General features: G+C 40.9%; 1 protein-coding gene across 4 annotated transcripts; it reads left to right on the forward strand.

Annotated features, from left to right (window-relative positions):
• The first annotated feature begins 5,565 nt into the window (after nucleotides 1–5,565).
• On the forward strand, nucleotides 5,566–23,156 carry AKAP8 (A-kinase anchoring protein 8). 4 transcript variants are annotated; one of them, XR_008328848.1, is made up of 15 exons: nucleotides 5,566–5,670; nucleotides 7,245–7,283; nucleotides 8,044–8,076; nucleotides 9,435–9,723; nucleotides 10,456–10,969; nucleotides 11,393–11,537; nucleotides 11,897–11,943; nucleotides 12,105–12,141; nucleotides 13,974–14,070; nucleotides 15,395–15,536; nucleotides 16,061–16,154; nucleotides 16,719–16,849; nucleotides 19,233–19,328; nucleotides 20,542–21,242; nucleotides 22,676–22,780. XR_008328848.1 is itself a non-coding variant. In XM_053376246.1 (14 exons), the coding sequence occupies exons 1-14, from the start codon at nucleotides 5,655–5,657 to the stop codon at nucleotides 23,114–23,116; spliced, it is 2,121 nt and encodes a 706-aa protein (XP_053232221.1). In that variant the 5' UTR covers nucleotides 5,568–5,654; the 3' UTR covers nucleotides 23,117–23,156. The 4 variants fall into 4 exon arrangements, 2 of the variants coding, with proteins under 2 accessions (XP_053232221.1, XP_053232222.1); XR_008328849.1 differs by having other exon boundaries at nucleotides 21,049–21,242; XM_053376246.1 differs by lacking the exon at nucleotides 20,542–21,242 and having other exon boundaries at nucleotides 5,568–5,670; nucleotides 22,676–23,156.
• Nucleotides 23,157–24,622: the final 1,466 nt, after the last annotated feature.

Below are 24,622 nucleotides of genomic sequence, written 5' to 3' on the forward strand. Positions count from 1 at the left end.
GTTCTTTGGCAGTTGTCTCATTCTAAATCATCCTGCAATCTCAGCAATGTACTACTGCTTGTGTGTGTGTGTGTGGATACGTGTGTGCTTTTTTACTACAACCCAAGGTTTATTTTGGTTACACTCTGCCCCATGAAGCAATAGTGCTACAACTACTACTGCTCTTGTTCATCCTTCATTTATTATCGTGTGTTTCTCTTCAAGTACATGTGTGCTTCCTACAGTGAAAATCAAGTAGTGGACGGGACAAGGTTTTATGATCCTTTGTTTCTGCTTTCCTGCTACATCTAAGGAAAAGGGTGAGTGAAGTAATTGTTGCACCACAGGATGCAGGCCTTGCTGCCATACACCACTCCTGCTACCTTAAGCCTTTGAAACACCTAGCATCTGGAGCTATATGGAAATAAATATTGCGAGTAAATTGCAAAAGTCATGACATTTAATCAACAGAAATAGAAATGTTGAAGGGAGGCTTCAGAGTACAGTTTTTCTTTAGGAATGTGAAATGACTCAAGTGTTTAGAACAGTATGCTATGTTTTGTACCTTATCAAGTCTTAGATGTTCCTGATAATGAATTAAATGAACATTGGGTGTACAGTACTGAAATTATAGAACTAAACTCTTTTCTACATATCTGAGCTGGCATCTTGAAATGAAGTGTGTGCTCTGTAAGTGAAGAAAATTTCTGCAACAGCTGTTAGCGAAGGATAGTAAGTTTTAGAAGTATTATGGTAGTCACTGATTGTGGTATAGGTTTCTAATCTTTAAGTAGTCATTGCTGCCTTCTTCAAGCCATTTTAGGTATTTGCCTAAATGATAATAGTACAGTGGAACCTCGGGTTGCGGACGTAATCCGTGACGGAGGCACGTCCACAACCAGCAGCGTTCGCATCCTGAAGCGCCACGTCTGCGCAGGCACCGGCACAATTTGGTGCTTCTGCGCATGCGCGAGCGGCAAAACCCAGAAGTAACCCATTCTGGTACTTCCGGGTATCCCACGGTCTGCAACCCGAAATCATGTAACCTGAAGTGTCCATAACATGAGGTATGACAGTACATGTTAGTAGTAAAAGTGTGAGTTGCACAAAAATGTTAACTGTAGTTAGGGACAGCGTGTCCCCACCGCCTTTACCACTGGCACTAAGTAGGTATCAACTTTTCCACCCCCACAGGGGCTTCTTCCACCCCGCCTCATGGGTGGGCTGCGCCAGACTGTGGTACCAACTTACTTTGTAGCCATCTTTTTATCAGCTGGTTAAACCCAAAAGGAGTGGTATTCATTTTAAAGCTTATATATACTTCTAAAAACCTCAGTAGCCTCGTATGCATTCCATCTTCATTATTGCACTAACGGCCCACACATAAACATGCTTGCTTGCTTGTTTGGAAAGGGGTGGAATTCACTGTAGTGCTAAGTGGGATATGCATGCACAGAACGAGGTCTGCTCACACAAAAAGTCTCTTCCCTACACACACCTCCCCTAAACCTGTTCTTTGGTTCCTCCCAAGCTTCCAGAGCAGATTTGCGGGGAATGTGGCAGGTGAATGTCTTGTTGAACCAGTAGACCTCATCTGTGCATGCAACAACTTAGTGGAATCCTGCTGTAAGTCTCTGTAAGTGCAGTGGGACCTATTTTGGGATAGATGTTTAGAGTTGCAGGCTCAGCATGGAGTCCCCATGTTTGTCTCACAACTCTAAAGCAGGGGTGGGGACATATCGGGAGAAAACTGACAGGCATGAGGTCTGGATGGCCTAGGGTCAAATTAGGTATGATGTTGAACATGTCTATTCTTCACACACCCACTCCCTGCAAAGCAAGTTGCAGCTTTAGGTGAAACAACACAGAAGGTTAAACAGAGCAAATCTGAAATTTAGCAGTTAATCAGTAAAAACAAGAATAAAAGGGGATCCGGATCCTAAAACTTCTCTGCCATGTTTGACCCTTAATGGGAGGCTTTTATGAATTAACTTAATTCAAAGCCTGTTAAGCTGGAGTCTGAGGGGCATCTCTAGAGGTTCCACTGTTATTAAGATTTTGTGGGGATAGCTGGGCTATCAGGTGCTATCGTAGAAGGGTAGTAGAGAAGTGGTGGTGGCAGCAATTATCCTGGTGCTAAGTGCTTCATCTAGAGGAGGCTTTGTTGGGATTGAAGATCTGAGGAAGAGCCTTAGATTGTAAAATTATTAAAGGTTATCTGAATCCCTTATTAAACGTCATTCATTCATCCATCACACTCCATTACTGCTATTTACTAGTGAAAAGGAGGATAGATTGGTCCTTTTTGGAAATGTAAGGGGGCAGCTAAAGCTCCAATCCTATACAGTGGATGCTTGGGTTGCGAACGTGATCCATGCAGGATGCATGTTTGCAACCCGCAGTGGCACGTCTGCGCACGTGCGGGTTGCAGTTCAGCACGCATGCGCAATTGCCGAAACCCGGAAGTAACCCGTTCCAGTACTTCTGGGTTTCGGCGGGTCCACAACCTGAAAAAACGCTACCTGAAGCGTCTGTAACCCTAGGTATGACTGTACACACTTGTCCAAGTAAGTCCTATTGAACTTTGGTATCTACTCAGAAGTTAGCTCCACTATCAGATTTTACCGTAAATTCTAGGCACAGCTAGACAGTGAATTAAGGACAATGCCATAACATTGTATCTCTTTGGGGGGATGAATACCATTTCTTCACCTATACCATACTCCTGGTTCTTCTCAGAAAACATGGAAAACATTTAAGAATTTCACAGCAGGGAAAATTCCACCATGTATAGCTTCTTCCACTGCAACAGAGGTGGAAAACTACCTGGTGAAATTACCCCATCTATGCAATTCTTAAAAGCCTTTTAGTCTGGGCCTGGCACCCGTTTCTCTTTAGTATTGTTCATGATATATGTACGTCTCTGTTTCTTTCTCTTCAAATATGTACAAAGTAGCCTCCTGCTTGAATGTTATTGACTGTGTTGCTGTACCAAATGTCAATTTTGTACATCGGTTTTAGAATTTGTTATCCTTTGTCATGAACTACAGTGTTCTGTCTATATAAAACTAAACTAAATCAAGTTATGATTGCCCGACAGTGATTAAAAAAAAAGCCAGAGCATTTGTTATAATTGCAGCTTTGCCATGTGTGTGGAATTTTGTAAAGCTGCTGCTGAATCTGGAAAGCAGTGATTACTTTCACTGAAATGTGTACTTGGTAAAGTGCAGGAAAAGCTAGACTCCATTTCTATATCCACTCGACTGTATATATAACTACTTTGTAAGTCCTGTAGTGTTTCCCTGTGTCATAGATTTTGCTATTTCTTTTCATAGAATTTAGTTCTCGTCTAGAGATCAACTTGTGTCTGAAGTGCCAGGTTCATTTTGGAGCAATTGGCTTGTGCATGCTCACAGCTAAATTTCTAGGTCCTCGTTCATTTTAACTTAAATTTCTTCAGCTGCTTTTCCAAAGGAGATGAGCAAGGTTTATAGCAGCTGTCTAACCTACTTCCATATACAGCCTCCACTACTGCCTAAGTGTAGCTTCTATCAATTTTATTTGCCATAGGGAACAAATCACACAATATTTTTTGTACAAAAGAGCATACCTAGCCATCATGGATTGTACAAACATGGGGGCAAAGGTTAAGATAGTCATGTTCCTTGCTTCAGTCACTTTTGCCTCTGGCCCCATCTGCTCCTAGAATGTGGCCCACTGTCTGAAAAAGGCTCACCATGCCTGATTTACAGGGAGAAGTGGGGAGCTCCAAACTGGACGTCATAACTAAACAATGTACTTATCTCTTCTTTATTTCTGCTGTTGCAAATAACAAATAAATGGTTGTTCATTTGTTCCCTCATTATGCTTATCACTGAGGATGAATGTACTGATTTGCACAAAGTACACTGGACTGTGGGTGGAAAAACCCAGGATTAAATGTTGAACCACTATGATTATCAAGGATATCACAAACTATGATGCTTTTTCTCTGTATAGTTGGGGAAATTGTGCTTCTTCAACCAGTTGGGTTTTCACAATAGCTATGCTGTGCTATCACAGATTTGCATTGTACCAAATTCTGTAAGTACTGGTGCTGTTACCTCACAAATGAGTTAAACTGTTAGGATTGCATCCCATGTTAGTGATGCTCTGTGCAGTCCCACTGAAATTAATGGGCAAGACTAAGGGCCATAAATTACTGGGGATCTACTCTGTGTAGAACTTGGATATAACACAAATACTCCAGCTCAAGCTCACCATCAGGTCATCATTAAATGGTGGTGGAAAGGTTTAGCAGTCAAGGCCCGTACTGTTTAGTGAGTGTGTCTCAAGATTAGGAAATAGAGCAACAGCAGGTTTACAATCTTTGTGCCTGTAACAGCTGCATTATGGATAGTTTCTCTGTTGGAAATAAAAGAATGGCTGTGCTAGAGCACATGTTTTGCATGCAGAAGACTTCAGGATAAACACCTGCCCTTTCCAAGTAGTACTGAGGAAAGATTCCTGTCTGAAATCCTGAAGATTTGCAGTCACTGTAGATGATACTGGACAGGACATATAACGTATCTTTCTCTGTTCCCAAAACAGTAAAGAAGGTTGAGAGGGGGTCTCTGCACCCTTGTAAAACACTTCAGCAGTGTACAGCTATTTTTAAAAATAAAGTTCCATGCAGACCTCTCTTCCCATTCTGTCAGAAATGGGTAGGCCAGGAGTAGTGGAACTGTAATAGAAATTAATAGAATTCCAAATAATTATATTATTTATAATTATAATAATTATATCCATTGCAGTGCTTTGAAATAGTTATGCCCTTTACCCACAGAAACTTGTCGGGAAAAGTGCACCTTAATGATAGAGAATCTACTATTATTAAAATACTATAAGACATGTATTTATACTTCCATATGGATGGTGACCTATAGAAGCTTATGCTGTATTACATTAATTCGTATTTAAGGTGCCATAAGACTGTTTCGCCAGGACAGAAAAATGCCTGCGCATCTGGAAAATAACATCTAGAAATTCAGCAGGTGCCTACCTAATTCTACGACAGCGAAAGGCTGTAGGAGTTAAATTACAAACCAGTCTTTTAACTAGGAGTATTGTCCTAGTTTAGAGAGAGAGAGCATTTTTAAAGCACGATACCAAACGAGATTTTGCAACAAAAAATCATTGCCCGCGAAAGGGACAGGAGTGTAACTCGCATCTATATAATTTGTCATACGCAACATGCATTTAAAAGCGCAGGTCTCTGCTAGGGTGGTGGGGAAATAAGTCACCCTCTTGTAGCTGCTTTCTTTTTGGTGTGTGAGCGAAGTTACAGCACCGCAACAAATGAGATCATCTCCCCGCGGCCACTTCATATAGGCTCATAATACACCGCGTTGTTTCCTTCCACCCTTGCCTCTCACCAATTTAAGCAGGAACCGGAAAATTCTCTTAAACGAGCCATTTCGGTCGCTTTAAGAAGCCAGGCCAATGGGAAGGGATTTCACGCGGGGAGGCGGGAGTAGGAACCGCTCACGGGAAACACGAATGGGCAGGACTTTGAGATCGCAACCAATAGAAACTCAGAAGTACGCAAGAGGAGCCAATCCGCGGTGGGCTCCAACGCTCGCGCAGTGAGGGTATAGGTTACTCTGCGTGATCGCAGGTTGACGGAGAGGGAAGCCATGGATCAGGGCTATGGTGAGAGCTGGCGCTGCAGGGGCGGGGGAAGGGACCGGGAAACCCGGCAAACGCGGGTTAGGCTTCGCTCGGGATAGGGCTGTTTACCTCACCGTGGTGGCTTTCCGCACCGAGTAGGCCTGGTGGCTCTCAACCGCCTCCGCGAGACACGGGCGGCGTTGATTGGCCATCGGCGCTGCCCCTCTAGGAGATTGGCCTGGCGAATGGAGCGCCTCTTTCTAATCTCCACGGTCTGCGAGGAAGGCGGGACTAGGCCCTTTTTCCGAAGACGACACAAAATGGCGTCGGGGCGACCCCTTTCCTCTACGCCAGCGCGCGGTTCCTGCGCCCCATTCTTCTGTGTGGGGTGCTGCCTCTTCCCCTCCTCCCCCGGGGGTGGGGGTTTAGCTTTTGTAGCCCGCCTGCCCCCTCCTCCAGACACCCGCAGCTTCCTGGGCTTAGCCCTTGGTCCATATAGAGGAAAAGTCGTTTCCACATCTCCATTAAAAGTTGCCAACATCTTCCCTGTCCCTGGCAGGACTCCTGTGTCTTTAACGCCTCTGCCACCCCTGTAGGTAGCAAGCGAATCCTTTTTCCTGCTATGCAGTAGACGCCAGGAGAGGCGTCCGCCTGTTAAAAGGCCTGTAGCTAGTCACTCACTGTCAATAGGCTTATCTTCCATGAACTTATCTCGTCGTTGTTTTTAAGCCATCCAAGTTCGCAGCCGTCTCTTCTTTCCCGTGGAAATGCCTTCCATAGTTTTAACTAAGTGAAGAAGTACTTTTTGTCTGTCCTGAATCTTCCAACATTCAGCTTCCTTGGATGTCCATGAGTTCTAGAGTTACGAAAAAGGGAGAAAAAACTTTTCTCTATCCCCTTTCTCCATGCCATTCGTAATTTTATAAGCTTGTATCATGTCAACTCTTAATCATTGTTTCCCTAAACTAAAATGTTCCAAATGTTGCAACCTTTCACTCCATCCCTTTAATCATTTTGGTTGCCTTTTCTGAACCTTTTCCAAATCTACAATATCGTTTTTTGAGATGAGGCTACCAGATCTATACACGGTATTCCAAAGGCAGTCACACCATAGATTTGTATAAAACCGCATTATGGGGTGGTAGTTTTACTTTTAGTTCCTTTCCTAATTTTGTGGATTCAGCAGGGTGTGCATACAGTCTGGTATCATATGCAGAATGTGCGACGGGCAGGGTCTGAAGATTAGGGGTGATTTACTGTGAATATGATAATTTTGTCATCTTTAAATGTGAAACAAAACCCCTAGCTTAGCGGTATGTCTGAACTGGGAGCTGTGGTTTGTTTTGCTCCAAACAAGCCACTGTCTTCACCCACAGTTTGTCCTTGACTTACTGATCATAGTTTGTTTCCCTTGTGTGCTGGAGAAGGCAGGCAAAATGGATGAGATTGGTGCTTTCACAGCAAACCACTAACTACTGTAAATTGGCATGTTTGAGTAGTCACATTTTCACTCAAATTACAGCTGCTGTATGTGAAAGTAGTTAAGAGAGAGAGTCTGGGAGGGGAGAAGTTAATGTGTGTTTCTGTGAGTTAATGAGTCAATATTTCTCTTACAGGTTATAGTTCCTGGGGTACTGAGGCCACCAGTACTCAAGGTAAGTCATGATCTCCTAAAATAAAAAGTTTAGAAAAGAAATAGAAGATAACCTTAAGAATGTTGAGCATAAGTGTGTTTATAAATAAATATGCTTCTCTTAAGCATGGGTCACAAATAATATTTTTTTAAAGGTCCTGAGCAGTCTTGAACTTCTACTTTGGGGACAATATATTGAGAGGATTTTATTTTGTATAGGAGATATCCAATGGTTTTAGCTATTTGGGCAACTAATTTCCCCTTTCCTCCCCCTCTGCAGCCCCCATGCACTTCTGAAATCTGCTCCAGAGGGTTGGGTGATTTTTTTTTAAAATAATTTTTATTAACCGGCCAATCAAATCAAATTAAATCACATCACATAAATTCCGAATTACAAAGCCGAATTTTAAATTTTTTTGTTGGGGGGGACCCATATTTCAAGATCCGAAGGGGAATTCTGACCATCTTCTGGCTACTGCGTTAATGTCCAAATCAGTCCGAATCACCGAGTTGGGTGATTTTAGAGTAGATTGAGAGGTGTGAGTAGCTGCGGGGAGAGGAGAGGAAGGGGAAGTCCTCTGGTATGATGGTGGATATTGCCTATATATGTGTACTTAACTCTTTAACACATCACTTGTGTTTTACTGCGTTGCTGTCAAAGAACTAATTTATTGAAAATTGTTTTAAATTGCTTGCCTTGTGAAAGAACTTAATCTGTGTTGTGTTAACATCGCTTTGATTGACGTGTTTAATGTAAAAGTAAACTTTTGTCTCTTTAAAAGGTGGCTATTCAACAAATCCAGCAAGTTGGCAAGGTATGTGTTTTATTTGCAGTACTATCTTAAATATTTTGCTAATTTTCTCAGAATTAACAAGAATAACTGACTGGAACATTTAGAGGCATTATATAAGTTAGAATTTGAATTTGCATCACTCCTCCTAAAGCAGAACTTGGCTCCAGAGTTACAACAACTTTGTAGCCAAAAAAGGGCCATTGAGTATCAGCATGCTTAGGGGAACCCAGAGGTTTGCAAAAGCACAGACATGTTTAAAAAGTCAAAACTATCTGGGTGGATCCCTGAAAAGGCCCAGTGAAGGCTGAGCGTGCTTAGTAGTTACAGAATCTTAAAAGTTGGCGGTGGGGATTGGAGGAAGAGGGGTGGAAGTGGCTGGTGAAGGGGGGGGGGGCTTCAAAACTGGCAGGAATGCAAGAGAGGTTAACCGAGAGAGAAGGGAAGTTTAGTAGGAATTAGGGAGAGTGGAAGCTGAGCATTATATTTATACTTTTTTCCCATTCCCCTTCTTTCCCTTCTACGTCCAGTTGATGGAGAGAAAGGGATGGAGGAAGAGAGATATAGATACAAAAACAGCACAAAGAACCATTTCATTGTAAACTGGGGAATAACCTATCCACACATTGGAAAATTATTCTTAATTAGACCCAGGGTTGGAAATGAGAGCTTCTCATAGAAATCATTGGAGAAATCCAAGATTTTAATATAGCTGCTAATTGACAAATGAAGCAAAGCTGAAGGGAGAACAGGAGGCAGAAAGTTACAAGAGGAGAAAGTGAGAGCTCATGGTGGGGCAGTGGCGGGGAGTTGTAGAAGGGGGACAGTGAGGGGGCCTTGACCTCTTCTGAGGAAATCAGAACTTTAGGCAGTCATGGGCATGTTTCTGTCCTGATGAGAATATATTCAGGTACCATTCTGCCACAAATAGAGAATTAACCTCTTCAGTCCTGAGCAAACAGCCTCATCAGCCACAAACTCAAGTGAAACACATACACACAGAAATAATCTGCAGAATTTTGCTGCAGAATTCAGCTTGTAGTATACAAAACAATGTGTGATATAGATCATGTAGTGTTTTTAACTTTTATACTGCTCTTCTTTCAAGGAAAATGGGGTGGGTTAAATTTACTTTTATAGAAGAAAAATGATAATAACACACCTAAAATCTCCACCTCTTTAATTGTGGGCACATAACTAAAGCAATAACTCTTCATTGGTCTTGTGGCAGTGGGGAGTGGTGGCCTATTAATGTTTGTATCTGACAGTTGTTTTCAAGTGTGTATGAGTGTTGGCTTTGGTGATGGTTTCCATAGATAAGATTGACGCTTGAAACTCAGAGCCCCCCATTTTACTGTACTATTGTCTTTCCTTTTTTCCAGGCTATGAAGGCTATGATTATTACAGTGCCCAAACCAGCAGCTCTACTACAGCTGCCCCATATAACTATGATGCTGCCAGTGTTGCTGCAACTACCTGGGACGCTCCTAAAGCTACCGACATGACAATGAGTGCTGAGATGGGCTCTCGCATGCCAGTTGTAAATTATGGTAGTGGGGCAGTGGGCACAGAAAACTCTGACTCCATTATAGCAAAAATAAACCAGCGTCTGGATATGCTGTCAAAGGAAGGCAGTGGTGGTCCTGGGGAAGGCATGGAAGATCAGGGAAGGTAAACTAAAGATTCTCCTCATCTCTGAAAAACATATTTCTAGTTCTCAATTGAACTTTAATTTGTTAAAAACAAGAATTGGTAGAACAATATTCATTACTTGATATGTAGATAGTAGCTTAACATTGGTACAGTTAAACAAGTGCTATAGTTTCTGATGACAAAGCTTTCATGCAAGAGAAGGCAACCTGTTGAAGAGAGGGTCTGCTGCCTTCTCTTGTTGAGGCATCAGCTCAACAAGAGATTTTCAAACAGGGTTTTCATAATAGTGCCTTGAAACCACATAGAAAATACATGTTATGTAACTTACATAATTTGTAAGGGTCCCTGGTTGTCTAACAGATATAGGTTGTTTCCTTCTACTTTTGTTGTAGAATGCGTTGCTCCTTATTCCAATACAGTGCACATATAAAGCTGTTTTATGCAGAGTCAGATCATTGATCTATCTAGTTCAGTGTTGTCTTCTCTGAATAGGAGCAGCTTTCCAGGCTCTTTGGTAAAGGTCATTCTCAGTCCTTTTACTTGTCTTTTTTTACCTGGAGATTCCAACCTTTGGAACCTTCTGTATGCAAAGCATGTACTCCACCACTAAGCTATTTCCCCTTCTTTGTAGAGAAGCAAATAAACATTCAGAGGGCCTCCAGCATGCAAATTTATATCTGTGCCAAGTCTGTTCGGACTACCTGTCAAGTCCTCTATAACTACTGACTGAATTCTTTGCTTGTAATACAGCTCTTTCAGATTTGAGTCTTATGAGTCCTATGACTCTAGAGCATCAGTGCCTGATCGTGACCTGTACAGAACCAGCTATGACTATAATGAAGTTGGATCAGATCGGAATGATTCTTTTGGAAGCCGCTATGATGATGTTGGTGACCGCAGAGATCAGCCCCGCAACAGAGGAAACAACTATGGCTTTGCCAGAGGGAGGGCCCAGAATCGAGGGCACCTAAACACTTTCAATCGTGATCACTTCATGCCATCAAGTACAGAACGGATGTCTGCACAATGGAATGAGATGAATTACATGGGTGGAAGGAATATGGAAGGACCTGGACCCAACCGGCTTCCATCACTATTTTCCCAAGCACTCGTCCCAGAGTATAGAGATTATGATGATTATGGAGACTACAGAGACTATGGCAACTATGGGGATTATGATTACGGCATGATGGGAATGCAAGGAATGGGAATGGGAAGGTTTCCTGGGAACATGCCCTATGGCTTCAACAGATCACGTGGCAGAGTAAGTTTGCACACTAACCTTAGGAACTCTTACATTTATAGCTGTTTCGGTAGTTGTAAATCATCAGATTGGTTCAGTGATTAACAACAAGAGAAGATGGTCTTATTTTTATGTAGGATGTATAATATAACACCATTTATTTTTATTTTTCATTGCAATAATTGGAAGTGATATTGACAAAATAGTGATGTTTTTGTTTTATTGGAACTGAGATGACCTGCTTGAAAAAATGCCTGCTTGTGAGGTAGCGATATAGGGGTGTTCCTTGGGTGCATGGGTTGGGCTTTATTCTTTACTAAGGAAATGCATGAAATGTATTTTTGTGAAAGAGGACATTTATAGCAGGAAACTAATGCATTCCTGGGGGTCCTGGCAAGTGCCAACAAACTGGCCAAGCATGTATTGCTCTTTTTTTCTTTCTAGCCAAAGAGAAGACCATTCCGTGGTCGTTTTGGTGGGCATTCAGATTTTGAAAGTGGATTACGCAAACGGAAACATTCCCAAAGTGGAGATGAACCAGACAGCAAACAGACAAAGACAGAAAGTGAAAGAGGTTATTCTGACAATGGTAATGTTTTGATTTTGTTACATTAGGGACTAGTTTCCTTTTTTCTCATCCTTTGCTTTGGTACCAACCTATTTGTCTTCTAATCATTTATTAAATATGTCATTATAAATCCTACTTCTTCAATGTGCTACTATAAAATATAGTACTTTACAGCAATGTTACAGTTCACCAAATAAATAAATGGCCTGCATCTCTGTAGTAAGATGGAGAAGAGTTGGGAAATATATGCTAGCAAGTAAATTTCTCAGCAGATGGAAACCAAATTTCCACTTTAAATGATCTCAGAAGAGTGCTATGTTTAGACTATAAAATAAAATGAACTTTTCACAGTAGTTGAATGGTGTCTTGTGTATTGACAGATAATGGTGAAGGAGAGGACAAATCAGGAGATGAAAGAGATAAAGGTGTAAGTAACTTTCTCAAAAGTATCTGGATTTTTAGAAGTGATCATTTAAAGTGATGAATGTTTTGGATTGCTGACATTGTAATGCAGCATATTTTACATTGAGCTTTTAAGAGATGTAAAATTAATTACTTTGTGTAATCCCTCTCTCCCTTTTTTTAAAGGAGCATGAGAGAAGCAATGAAGATCGAAAGAGGAAAGGTAGAGTTTAATTCATTTGGCAGGCCTATATTAACTTTCCACTTGAAAGTTATGAGGGATTGTGGAGTGGATAGGAATTCCATTCTGATCTTCTATGGAGGCCATTACAGTGGTACCTCAGGTTACGAACAGTCCTGCTTACGAATGCTTCGGGTTACAAATTTACAAACCCAGAAGTAGGTGTTCCGGGTTGCGAACTTTACCCTGGAATATGAACGCAATCCACTTCCAGGGTCGCGGGAGGCCTATGTAGGGAATGCGCGCCTCAGGTTAAGAATGCTTCAGGTTAAGAATGGACTTCTGGAACGAATTATGTTCGTAACCCAAGGTACCACTGTAGATGCAACTGGCTAAAATTAATTTGAACTCAAAAACTTGTAACATCAATATTAACAGCTTTGGGGAGATAGTATTGTAGCATTCATGTATCTTCCTTAGAGGCAGTGACTAGCCAGGTGTCTCTGAAAACTGAAAATATTATATCATCCTCAGCTTAATTTTTTTTATTTTAGTTTTCTTGCCAATATTCAACAAATTAGTGATAATTCCTGTTTTAAAGCCATCTGAAGCTGATAGTCATCACTGCGTCATGTGACAGTGAATTCCATAACATATTAATTGGGTAAATAAATACTATACTCTACTCTAAAATCTACTCTTTTCAGTCCCAAGCTCTAGCATTATCTACATATTATGAGCTGGGTTTTGTAACTTAGTATGGATGCGTGAGGGTTCCAGAAGAAGAGAACATGGACTCCTCACCTGGTGTTCTTCTGCTGTGCTGCCTTGAGCTAAGCTATAGTTTGCCCTAAGAACAAATCTTGATTACAGTTTGTATTTCATATGGAGCAAGATTAACCAGAAGGCCGAGTTTGGACAACATTCTAAGCTGGACCATGGCTTAGCCCTGTGCAATGCAGCAGCAGGAAAGTGGCTGAAACCACCTCTCATGTAGAGTTGGAAGGGACCCCAAGGGTCATCTCATCCAACCCCCTACAATGCAGGAATCTTAGCTAATACATCGTGACAGAGACTCTGTAGACAGCACATTCACACTATGCCCATTAGTTGGCTTAGTTGTCCAGTAACCAGTTTTCATTCCCTGGGCCATTTGTTTAGCTTGATAGAAACATAAAGAAAGATATTAGTGAACTGTATAGGTATACCCAGCTGTTTCAGCACATCTGGATGTATTTCTTATAGTTGTAGTGTGTTTTGTGTTGTTGAAACATACATTACTATTTTTGAGACTACATTGTTTCAATTTTCTGCTTCTGTTACTGTTTGTTTATTACAACATATTTATTATGTATCTCTTGTCTTCCTAAGAAGCTCAGAGAGAAATGTTAGTGTCCATTCAACCTGTGATTGAGATTGACTTTCTCAAGGCAACCCAGTGAACTTCAGAGTTGACTAGGGATATGAGCGTGACTGTTCCCCACTCCACCTTCTTCCACTGCACTAGCTAAGAACCATTCAGAGGACTGACATAAGCGTGACTAACAGAAAGCAGTTTCACTGCGGCAGTATTTCTTATGAGAATAGCCCTCATGCCTATGTTGTATATCATGAGGGAGGCTATGGCTGTGTTGAAAAAGTGCAATTTAATGAATAATGTAAATAATATTTGTGAATTACACTTGCCATATGAAACACTGATAGAGGTAAGTGCTTTTTTTATTGCCTTCACATGGTAGATCTTTAATTGACCCTTAGAACAGCAAGTCAAGGAAAGAGGAGAGATTAGAAGGTACAATATTTTCATCCCATGACATTGTAATGCAGTTGAACGTTAGTTCTTAAAGAACTGCCTTAAATTTAACTTTCTGTAGCATCTGGTGATGGCATTGATGATGATGATGAAGAGTCAAAACAAAGAAAAGAGAAGCAGAGGCAGAGGGATCGAATGCGTGATCGTGCTATGGACAGGTAACTGAACAGATTAGAACTCTTACATCTTTAAACATCTTTGGCTTAAAATTCATTTTAACTTAAATTCCTGCTTCATACATAAAATTAAACCCACATTATATGTAGCCTTTTGAAATATGGCTGCGGTAATTGAGAACATTCTGTTGTTTCTCCAGGAATATTCACTAAAGTTTCTTGGGCTGACTCTTTCTACAATTTTTTTTTCCTGCTACCCTGCAAGTTTGCTTTCCAGCTCAAGGAAAACAAATGGCTCTTGCTATGTAAAATTTAGTTTCATACATTGTCTTTTAAATTGCTAATAAAATGTACAAATAGTAACAATTTGAAAATATCGTTGTGAACTGTTTTGGGCTACCTAGTTGAAAAGGTAGTGTAGAAATTAATAATTTAATTAAAATAATGGTTGCTTAATGGTAGCCAGCTGAGATTCTATAGGACTTGCCCATGCCATGCCCATGTTTTATGTGACTCCTCTGTCCTCCTTTACCCACTTCCAAAATTCTGTATTTATCAAAATGTAAATACTTCATCTTGCATCCCATACATGTCTACAAGGCTGATTATATCTTTGGTTGTTTCCAGATTAAGTAGGCTTGCTCAACACATTTTTTCCTTTTGCCTCCCTTCCAAAATGTATGTAATTCTGTAATACAGGCAAATACTCTTCTGGAAGGTTAATTGGTTATATCAACTAATATTGCATTTCAGTATTTCCATAACTGTGTTTGTGTGTGTGTGTGTGGTTTCTAAGGATGGCACTTCAGTTTGAGAAACTTTAAAACCTTAATTGCCTAGAGTAGTTCCCCCCCCCCATTTTTCTCCTTTCCATGTGTGTGTGGCCTGGAGGCATGGGTAGAGGAAGAAGAATGGTGGATTACATGAGTCAAGCAGGGGTGTGAAGGAGGTCCAGAAGGTTTTATGTCTTATGCCTGTTTTATAAAACTTGGTTGAAATGGACTGCTGCTCTTCAGGAGAGATGCTTTCTTAGTGTATGGAAACTCCTGTGGATAGAACCTAAGAATTACAGCACTCTTGTGTTGTGTGATGAAAACTTACATTGTTAATGTTGTGATATTGCTGTTATAAGATAATTTCAAAATATTAGTAAACTCCAGATGAAAATAGATTGTAGCAAAGTTATGCATAATTTGCTATAATAAACAAATAGTGCAACCCTAGATTGAAGCAGCAAAGGAATCTGGTTGACAGAAAGTTTCTTAGGTTCTGTTAGGACAATAGTTGAGTTTATGGAATTTATTTTTCATGTATTGAATTTCATAAATAATGTGTACTAAAAATCAAATTCAATGCCTTCCTTTAGAATCCAGTTTGCTTGCTCTGTATGTAAATTCCGAAGCTTTGATGATGAAGAAATGGAGAAGCATCTACAGAGCAAATTTCACAAGGAGGTCCTGCGATACATCGGGACCAAACTGCCTGACAAGACTGTAGAATTCCTGCAGGTATGCTTATTTGGGATTTTTAAGTTGTGAACAAAAACAACTATCGGGTAACTGAACTGCTTCTGCTATCCAGTAATTGTGATTAATGCCCAAAGAATTGCTAGTGGTTATTTTTGTAAGTTTTTCTTAAACTAGGTCAGGCTTCCTCAACCTTAGCCCTCCAGATGTTTTGAGACTATAATTCCCATCATCCCTGACCACTGGTCCAGCTAGCTAGGGATCATGGGAGTTGTAGGCCAAAAACATCTGGAGGGCCGAGGTTGAGGAAGCCTGAACTAGGTTTTTTGTCAAGTTACTATCAAGTAATTTTTAATGCAGCATGTTTCTGGATAGTAGTGTCTAACTGGTTGGTCATTAGGGCTTAAGTTGATGAGTCCCACCTGCAAGAACTACATAGTGATTGGAGATCACTAATTTGAGTGATTAGTATATAGTTGCAATGTCACCTCTAGCTGGACTTTTTACTCAGTTTTGGAGACAGTGACTTAGCTGATTACACATATTTTCTCCTTTACAATCCCCAGAAATATATAGTGAACAGAAATAAGAAAATTGGGAAGCGCCGACAAGAGCTAACGGAGAAGGATGGTCCAAAACAAAAACCAGATCCTTTCAAAGGTAAGTGGAACACTATTAAGAATTCTCAATCCACCACCTAGAAAGTACAGTGCAGAAATCTCAACTAAAGCATCCATGACAAATGGTCATACAAACACTGCTTAAAAATCTCTAGTGAAGGTGAGTCCACCACCTTCTGATGAATTAGGCAGGCTGTTAACTGTTGCTGTGAGTTAGAGAGTACCCAGTTATTAAAAGCAGAGATGTTTCGACCAAAAAACAAGGTTATAGCCATTGTTGTAATAGTTCCCCCTATGTTTGGGTCATGTTGCCCTAGGATGTTATAGGGACAGACGAGCTAAAGCTTGTTAGGAGTTTTGCAGTAGCAGCTGGGGGTTTTTTAATGGCATGACCATTATTGCTGTAGTGAGTTTTTTGCATTGGCCTTTGAATTCTCTTCTAGTTTCTCTGACCAACTGTTTCTTAGTTTGTATGCTTAAAATGATTAACTTAGCCAATTTCTGGGAATGGTGTCAAAACAACTGCTTGAGAAATAACATACTACACCATTTTAATAGTTTATGTTCAGTTGTGTGCATCTAATTTGTGTTTGTGCCATTTCAGGAATTGGCCAGGAGCACTTTTTTAAAAAGATAGATGCTGCTCATTGTATGGCTTGTGATATGCTAATTCCTGCACAACATCATCTTCTCCAGAGACACCTGAGGTCTGTTGATCACAACAGGAATCGCAGAGTAAGCAGTATTAGTATTTTCTATATGATTGATTAATGAAGTGCATTGATTTAGAAAGCAGTCCATGTGTGCTTGCTTAGCAAGTCCCACAAACTGCATGGGGCTTACTTGCTAGTGTGTTTAGTAATGCAGGCTTAGAAATTCTTTGATTGATTGCTATTCCATACCTGACACTTTTTTCAAATCTGGGATTTGCTTCTCAATTACAATTGAAAACTTATTTATGAAGGCATGACTAACCTGCTTTTTGGTTGCTAATAAATGATAGTATAGCATAGATTAGAATATATTTCTGTGCAGCATTTCATTCAGAAAAATTGCAAAGCAGCTTACAAACAGTAAATAATAATAATAATAATATAATTTATTATTTATACCCCGCCCATCTGGCTGGGCCTCCCCAGCCACTCTGGGCGGCTTCCATAAAAACCAAAAATACAGTAAAATATCACACGTTAAAAACTTCCCTGAACAGGGCTGCCTTAAGATGTCTTCTGAATGTCAGGTAGTTGTTTATCGCTTTGACATCTGCTGGAAGGGCGTTCCACAGGGCGGGCGCCACTACCGAGAAGGCCCTCTGCCTGGTTCCCTGTAGCTTTGCTTCTCGCAATGAGGGAACCGCCAGAAGGCCCTCAGCGCTGGACCTCAGCGTCCGGGCAGAATGATGGGGGTGGAGATGCTCCTTCAGGTATACTGGACCGAGGCCGTTTAGGGCTTTAAAGGTCAGCACCAACACTTTGAATTGTGCTCGGAAACGTACTGGGAGCCAATGTAGGTCTTTCAAGACCGGTGTTATATGGTCTTGGCGGCCGCCCCCAGTCACCAGTCTAGCTGCAATAACTTAATAGAACTTAACAATAACTTAATAGAAAGTCACGATAGCAACATAAAGCATGTAGAATAATGAACAACTCATCAGTAAAACAATTACAAACCATCAATAAAACATTTAAAATCCATAAAACACTTAACAAAAGAACTAAAAAAAAGCTTAATTAAAAATTATCTTAGGACTGATTAATTCATACACACCCTCACCACCTCCATGACTCATAATCTTCCACTCTATTCAGTTCACTAAAGGACACTTAAACATAATGCCTGTGGGAGCAACTCCATTCGGAAGGCTCTTAGGCTGGAGGGTGAGGCAAGGCATTGCCTGATGGCCATCATAAAATCTCTCTCCCTTTTCTCTCCTATGTCTGGGACTCAACCTAAGAGTTATTTCACTATATAGGAAAAGCAAGTGCAGGTGATTTGAATGCCTTCTGGGTGAGTCATGGCTCTTAGCTCAAGGGCATGAGTGTCTCTGTATCTCCTTTTCGAAATATGAAAACTATCAGACCACTTTCGTGAGGTTTCAGCAAAACATTCTTTTATGTACACTCTACTTTTTAAAAGGTGCCAATAATATGCATGGTTTTTCCAGTTTGAGAGACCATAATAATGACACCTGTAGCTACAAAAGAGGAGAACTTTATTGGAGTATGAGTAAAGTTACAGTGCTTGATTTTTCCTTATAGTCTCTGAAAGACTTAAGTCTGTGATAGGGCTAGGAACAGTGATAGGCAGAATAGAGGAATGCATAGGCTACATAGATTACACCTACATTTGATAAACTCTTGAATAGTTTGATGACACATGTGTAACTTGCCATGTTACAACTGAAACTTGGATATAACGGCTTCTACTTTGGCCTGAAGGAAAATTTAGCCAACGTCTCTTCATTGTGTAAGAAGAGAAGGTGCAAATTGGTTCTGTACTTATGCAGTATGTATTGAAGTTTCCCTTATGAAATATCAATACAGTAAAGCACTATTAAATATAAACAGTTGGATAAAAGCACTATAGAAACCTCATTTCGGTTTTGGTTACACTTCTGATAGTGAAATAAGCCCCCTTTGGTAGTAAAGATGCCCAAATAAATCTATTAGTTCATATAAAGCATATTTTAGTTTCCTGTCCTATACTCACTTTTTATAAACTTCCGTCATTTTGACTACCGTGTATTGGATCCAGAGTTGCCCTTCTGTTCATTGAAGCTATTCCATTTGTTGAAGGGACTGCAATCCAGCAGAAGCTTCTGCTGGAGGAAGAGCTGTTTTTTGTTTTTGTCATTTTATAGAAATACTCCAAATATAGAACAAAACCCTAGCTCCAGCATAACGTAAGTTGAAAATGCCTAGGCAGAAGCATCACCAGGAAGTCTATGGCAAGAGCTTTTCAATGACCATATTTACTCTTAAGTATTTTTTCTTTTACAAAGTCTTGAGTGCATAGTGCCGCAAAAGTGATGGCTGTAAAATAAGGAAGATAACCAGAATTGCAGCATTCTTATTTTCTACTTAGGCATCATATTGACTTGTGTTTCTACACTTCCTAGATGGCAGCTGAACATTTCAAGAAGGCTAGTTTCCACGTAGCTAAGAGTGTTCTGAATAGCAAGCACATTGTGAAAATGCTAGAAAAGTACCTCAAGGTAAGTAAGTAAGCAGGATGTTTGCTGTGTAGTCCTGCTTTTTCACAGAGCAAGAGCGCAGGAACTTCAGCTTGGCCTCAACAGAGCATTACAGTAATATTGCTGAGTGTGCTGCATGTGTCTTTTCACATAAGATGGAGGGAAGCAAAATTATTTCTTTGCTTTCTTATGTATAATCTGAGCCTTGATTAGTGTCTTCCTCTCTAGCATTCACTCCCACTCCTCCCAGATGTGTTGGATACTCGTACTAGCAGACACTGGCTGTATTCACACATTACACTAAACTGTAGTTAAAGGCTTAAAATGAATGCATATACAGGTTTCATTCACTCCTCCCCAAGCAGTGCAAGCAGAAGCGAGAAATGGCAGTCCCTGGTTTAGCATTATGTCCAAACCTGGGGTCATGGTTTATTTCACAGCAAACAAATCATGATTAGGAAACCAAGAACAAACCTTGGATTCACACTGATTTGCTAGAAGTGAAACAAACCACAATCCCAGGTTCAGGCATAATGCTAAACTAGGGATCTGCATTTTTATGGCAAACCATTTACTGTGGCTTACTGTGATGTGTTAACGTGGCCAGTATAGAAGAAATTTATAGCTGCTTACAACTAGATTAATTAGCAAAATAAATACTATCCTCAGGCTACCCTCTGCTAATATAAAATATAGCTGTGTTGAGGGGGAGCATTGTGCCCAACCTAAGCACCGCTTGAAAATTTATCTGGTTGGTTGAGAAAAAGCATTTTTTTCTTGCTCACAGCATGGAGTGGACTTTCTTGAGTAGAAAGGTAATGCTGATTTCCCTAATGAGTTTTCAGTTTTCGTGTTAAAGAAAATTAACTTGGGAACAGCATCCAAAGTCAAAGCAAATTTTGTTAGTCCCAATGTTATTCCAAATATCACATGTGGGAGAAAGTTGACATCAGGTGATCTGATCTCAACTGTTGGACAGTGCATGACATGAGTGTGACAGGGCCTCTCCAAAATATTTCACTATGGCTCTGTAAATCAAACTAGCCTTTTCCCCTGCTGAGAATGGAAAAGACGCCACTTATCTCCAAAGCAGGGATGTGATGAGCCAATAATGGGAAGTGTGGTAGCCTAGATGAGTATTTGCAGGTCATGTGGAGACTCCTGTGTGACCATTGAGGGTTTGCTGATGTAGCATACATGGCCATATGTAATTGGTGAGTTCCACTTTTGGTAGGAAAGCCTGCAGCCATCTGACCAGGTGAAGACGAAAAGAAACAAGTTTGGCTGCTCCTATACCTGGGAATCCAGGAGCATCCCAAGATTCAACAGGACCCTCTCATGGCAAGCATAACTAATGGGGGAGCAGATGTTGTCATTTCCTCTACATGTCTGCTCTGTCCCTATGGCAACACTTCGGTCTTAACCAGACTGAGTTTCTGCCAATTAACTAGTCTCTGCTAGACAGACACTAGTAAAACTGAGACTCTGCTCTCTGGGTCCAGTGAAAAAAAATAAGCTGAGCACATCAGCTTGTAGTTGACACTGATGGCCTATTTACTGAGGCTGTGTTCCCCCAGCGGCCTCTCATACACGTTGAACAAGAGGGGTGACAGAATAAACCCTGCGTAGCTCGCATGAGAGAGCCCTTGGGGCAGATGAGCAGTTGCCCAGTGCCACCCTCTGGGATCTCTCGGAGGAAAAAATGGAACCACTCAAGCGCAACTCCGTCTACCCCTGCTAGGGTCCGCAGGTGCCTCAGCAACACCTCATGATCAACAGTATCAAAGGCTGCCGACAGGTCTAACAGAATCAGCATGGACACCTGAACTTTGTCCATCAGCAGGAGGAGATCTTCGACCCACCCAGCACAGTCTCCGTACCATACCCAGGTGCAAAACCAGGCTGAGAGGGGTGAAGGAAATCTGAGGATTCCAGGTAATGCCAGAGCTGCCCCATCAAAAATCTTCTCAGCACCTTCCCCAAGAAAGGAAGGCTGGAGGCAGGGTGATGCAGTTGGCATCAAGAAATTATTCTTGAACATTGGCATATTACTTCCTCCCTTAAAGGATGCTGGCACCTTGCCCTTCCTGAGGAAGCTTTTGACTTTGAATCCCCACCTCTTTAATTGGCGATTAATGGACACATCCAAATCGCGGGGTAGAGCCTAGAGCTCTGAAACTACAGAACATCAGTGAATAAAGCTGGTTGGCTGATTTTCAGTCAAAGAAGATGGCGCTACTTGTCTTTCACCTGCATGGATCTTCTTTCATGGAGGCAGTTAGGCTCCAACTGGGTCATAAAATATAAATGTTTAGTTGCTAGGTGCAGAAATCCTTGGCAGTACTGTATCTGGCCCAATTTTTGTGGGTTGGGACTGCATGGATATAGATGGAAAAGCAGGACTCCAGAAGAGAACTTGGAACTCATGTGCCTCATGAGTACTGTGGTTCAGAAATTGTCACTTGAATTTGATCAGGTTAAGGGCTAGATTTCTGCACTGGCATGCTGCCTTTCCGTTGTACATCAGTTGCAGGTCAGCCACGAGTGATCCACAAAAGCAGGGTGGGGTGGGGGAGAGAATGGTTTTAATCCCCGTACATGACAGACATTGGTTTTGAGAATCAGCAGAACAACACTAGTGTGTCTGCTGTTTCCATATGGTGTTTCCTTTAATAAAGAACAGAAATTCTAGCAAGAGCAAAAGAGAGGACTGACCCTGATATGGTCAGTGACAAGCCATGACCTCAGTCTGAATGAGTTTGGTGTGACTGCTGTATGAGTGGTTCCCAGTACAGTCATTCCCTTAGGTTTCTTGGACACAAAGAGTGTTCTGCTTAATGAGATCACAAAAATGTATGAGTACCCATCATTGGTTTATAGCCATATGTCAGCATCTAGACTTGCTAGTGTTGAATAGTGTGGTGAGAGAGTTGAGCACTTCATAGCTGTGATTCAACTGGGTATTTCCTAAAAACAGTTTCTGCCTCTAAGCTGAAGGCTCAAAAGGTGTGTTGAAAATTATTTAAGATTCCACTGGATTTTTCTATTATAGAATTACATCTCTTGATGCTACAGTAAATATACTGCAGCAAAGTGCATTCCAATCTTACTCCTGTGAGGCAGACACATTGTCAGCTTTCCAAATAGTACCACAAGCTTTAGGGTGCTGGCAGGCACATGTGAAAGAATTTAGCAAAAATGTAGTCTGTTAAGTTGTTTGAGGCAAGAAAGGCTATTGTGCTTTGAAGTGAGGGTGCTCAAATTTCAATCACTCAGTTGTAAACTTCTGCATTCTAGGTATGAGGCTGTCTAAGGGAGGTTCAGACAATTTTGTGAGTAAGTAATAATATGCTTCTTCCCTTTGTCAGGGTGAGGACCCATTTACAGATGAAAACGTTGACCAAGATGTTGATGACTCTGGAGCCTTAGAGGGGGCAGAAGCTGAAAAGGCTACAGAAAGTGCTGCAGTAGAGAGAAAAGAGAGTGCTGCAGATGAGATCACAACCACTGAAGTCAGTGAAACTGCTAAACCAGAAGGGGATGAGAGAGCTTGCTCTACTATAACCTTTTCTGAAGATAAATCTGCAGAGGAGGAGGAGCAGGAAAAAGAGAGAATCAAGCCAGTAGGAACAACAGAGGGACTGTCTGCCCATCCTCAAAAAAGCCTTGAAGTGAGAGCCGCAGAAAGCCAAGTGGAGGAACAAGAGCATTTGAAGATGGGAGAAGGGAACTCTACGGAAATGGCAACAGCTGAAAATAGTGACACCAAGGAGGAACCAGTTATTGTAGCAAATGCGGAGCTGCAATAGGAACGACCATATAAATGATTGTATAAATTGATTGTATGAAGATGATTTTGACTGGCTTAGCTGTATAATCCCCCCCAATACACCCTGGAAAAAAATCTTATGTCAGTGCAGTACTTGTATGTGCATTTCTAGGGTGCTGCCAATTTTGTTATTGATTTGAAGAAAGGAATTCATCTATTCTGTTATGGAAGCAGTCTTGTGCTTCATTGTTGTAGAAGGCTGTATATTCCCCAAGAAAGGTTTGATGACTTATTCATTGTAGAATGAACAATACAATTTGAAAAAAAGCAGTTGTTAATCATTCAGCTCCTCCCAGGTGTTCATTTTTCAGTATTGAAGGAATATAGCTTAATTTGGAAACGAAATTTGGCCTCTTCTTTATGAAGGAGTAGATTAGTTAAGTGTGTGTGTGTTATTGCTTGTGAAAATGTTTGCTCATTTAAGTTCCTAAAGAAAAGACTTGCTGCCTTGTAAACTGTTACTTTCTTTATCCAGTTTGCAATATTGCATGAAAATAGCATCTGTAACTTGTTTTTAAGCACCAAGATGATTGTGTATCACACTGGGGTTATCATTTCTACTGAGCACTATTTCAGATTTTCTGGCTAGCAAGCTGCAGCTTGTACATTATGCTGGTACAGAGGCATAGCCTAAGGGAGAAAAGTTATACCACCACTGAATTTCCATCCTCTTAATAAAAATCACAAACGTATCATTCATGGAGTGAATTGCCAAATATTGCCCTGCGAGTATTGAAGCAGTACCAAGACCAGCAAAATAAAAGCAGATTTGTGAGTGTTAGGATTGATGCTCGTAGTTAAAGCTTTAAGAGTGGAATGGAGCACTATTTGTAAAGAAAACAACAACCCCAGTCTTTTGTCTTAGCAGTTAAATAAACTTCAGAAACTGAAAACTAGTATCTTACATTTAGTTGGCTCCAAAACATGTGCTGTCTTAACAGTGTGGTCACATTATTGCTCATGTTAGAAGAGCAGTTGACTGACTGCTGTCTAGAACACACACATCCCACACTCACTAATGCCAGAGCTACCATACAAGGAAAATAAATTATCTCTGCTGTGTGGTTGAAGGAGAGGAATAAATATTAAATCCAGTTTCTATATCAAAAGCATTCATTGATCATCTAGAGCCAGGGTGAGCAGTGAGGTAGTCGGGCTTGTGGCTGATACCAAAGGTTCCATACCAGGGATCGTTAGGAAATGAAAATAAAACTGCAACAACATTTTGAGTACTGCATACAGTTCTGGTTTCCTCATTTCAAGATACTATAGAGCTGGGAAAAGTTCAGAAAAGGACAACCAAAATTATCCAAGTCCTCATAAGGAAAGGTTGCAGCATTCAGGGCTTTTTAGTTTAGAGAAAAGATGAGGTATGATTTAGGTGTATAAGATGATGCATAGTGTGGAGAAGGTTGACAGAAAAGTTTATCCATCGTCATACTGGAATCCAGGGCCATCCTTATGAAGTTATAATGGTGGAAGATTC

Source organism: Podarcis raffonei, chromosome 2 (genome assembly GCF_027172205.1).
Source record: "Podarcis raffonei isolate rPodRaf1 chromosome 2, rPodRaf1.pri, whole genome shotgun sequence".
Classification (NCBI taxonomy): Eukaryota; Metazoa; Chordata; class Lepidosauria; order Squamata; family Lacertidae; genus Podarcis; species Podarcis raffonei.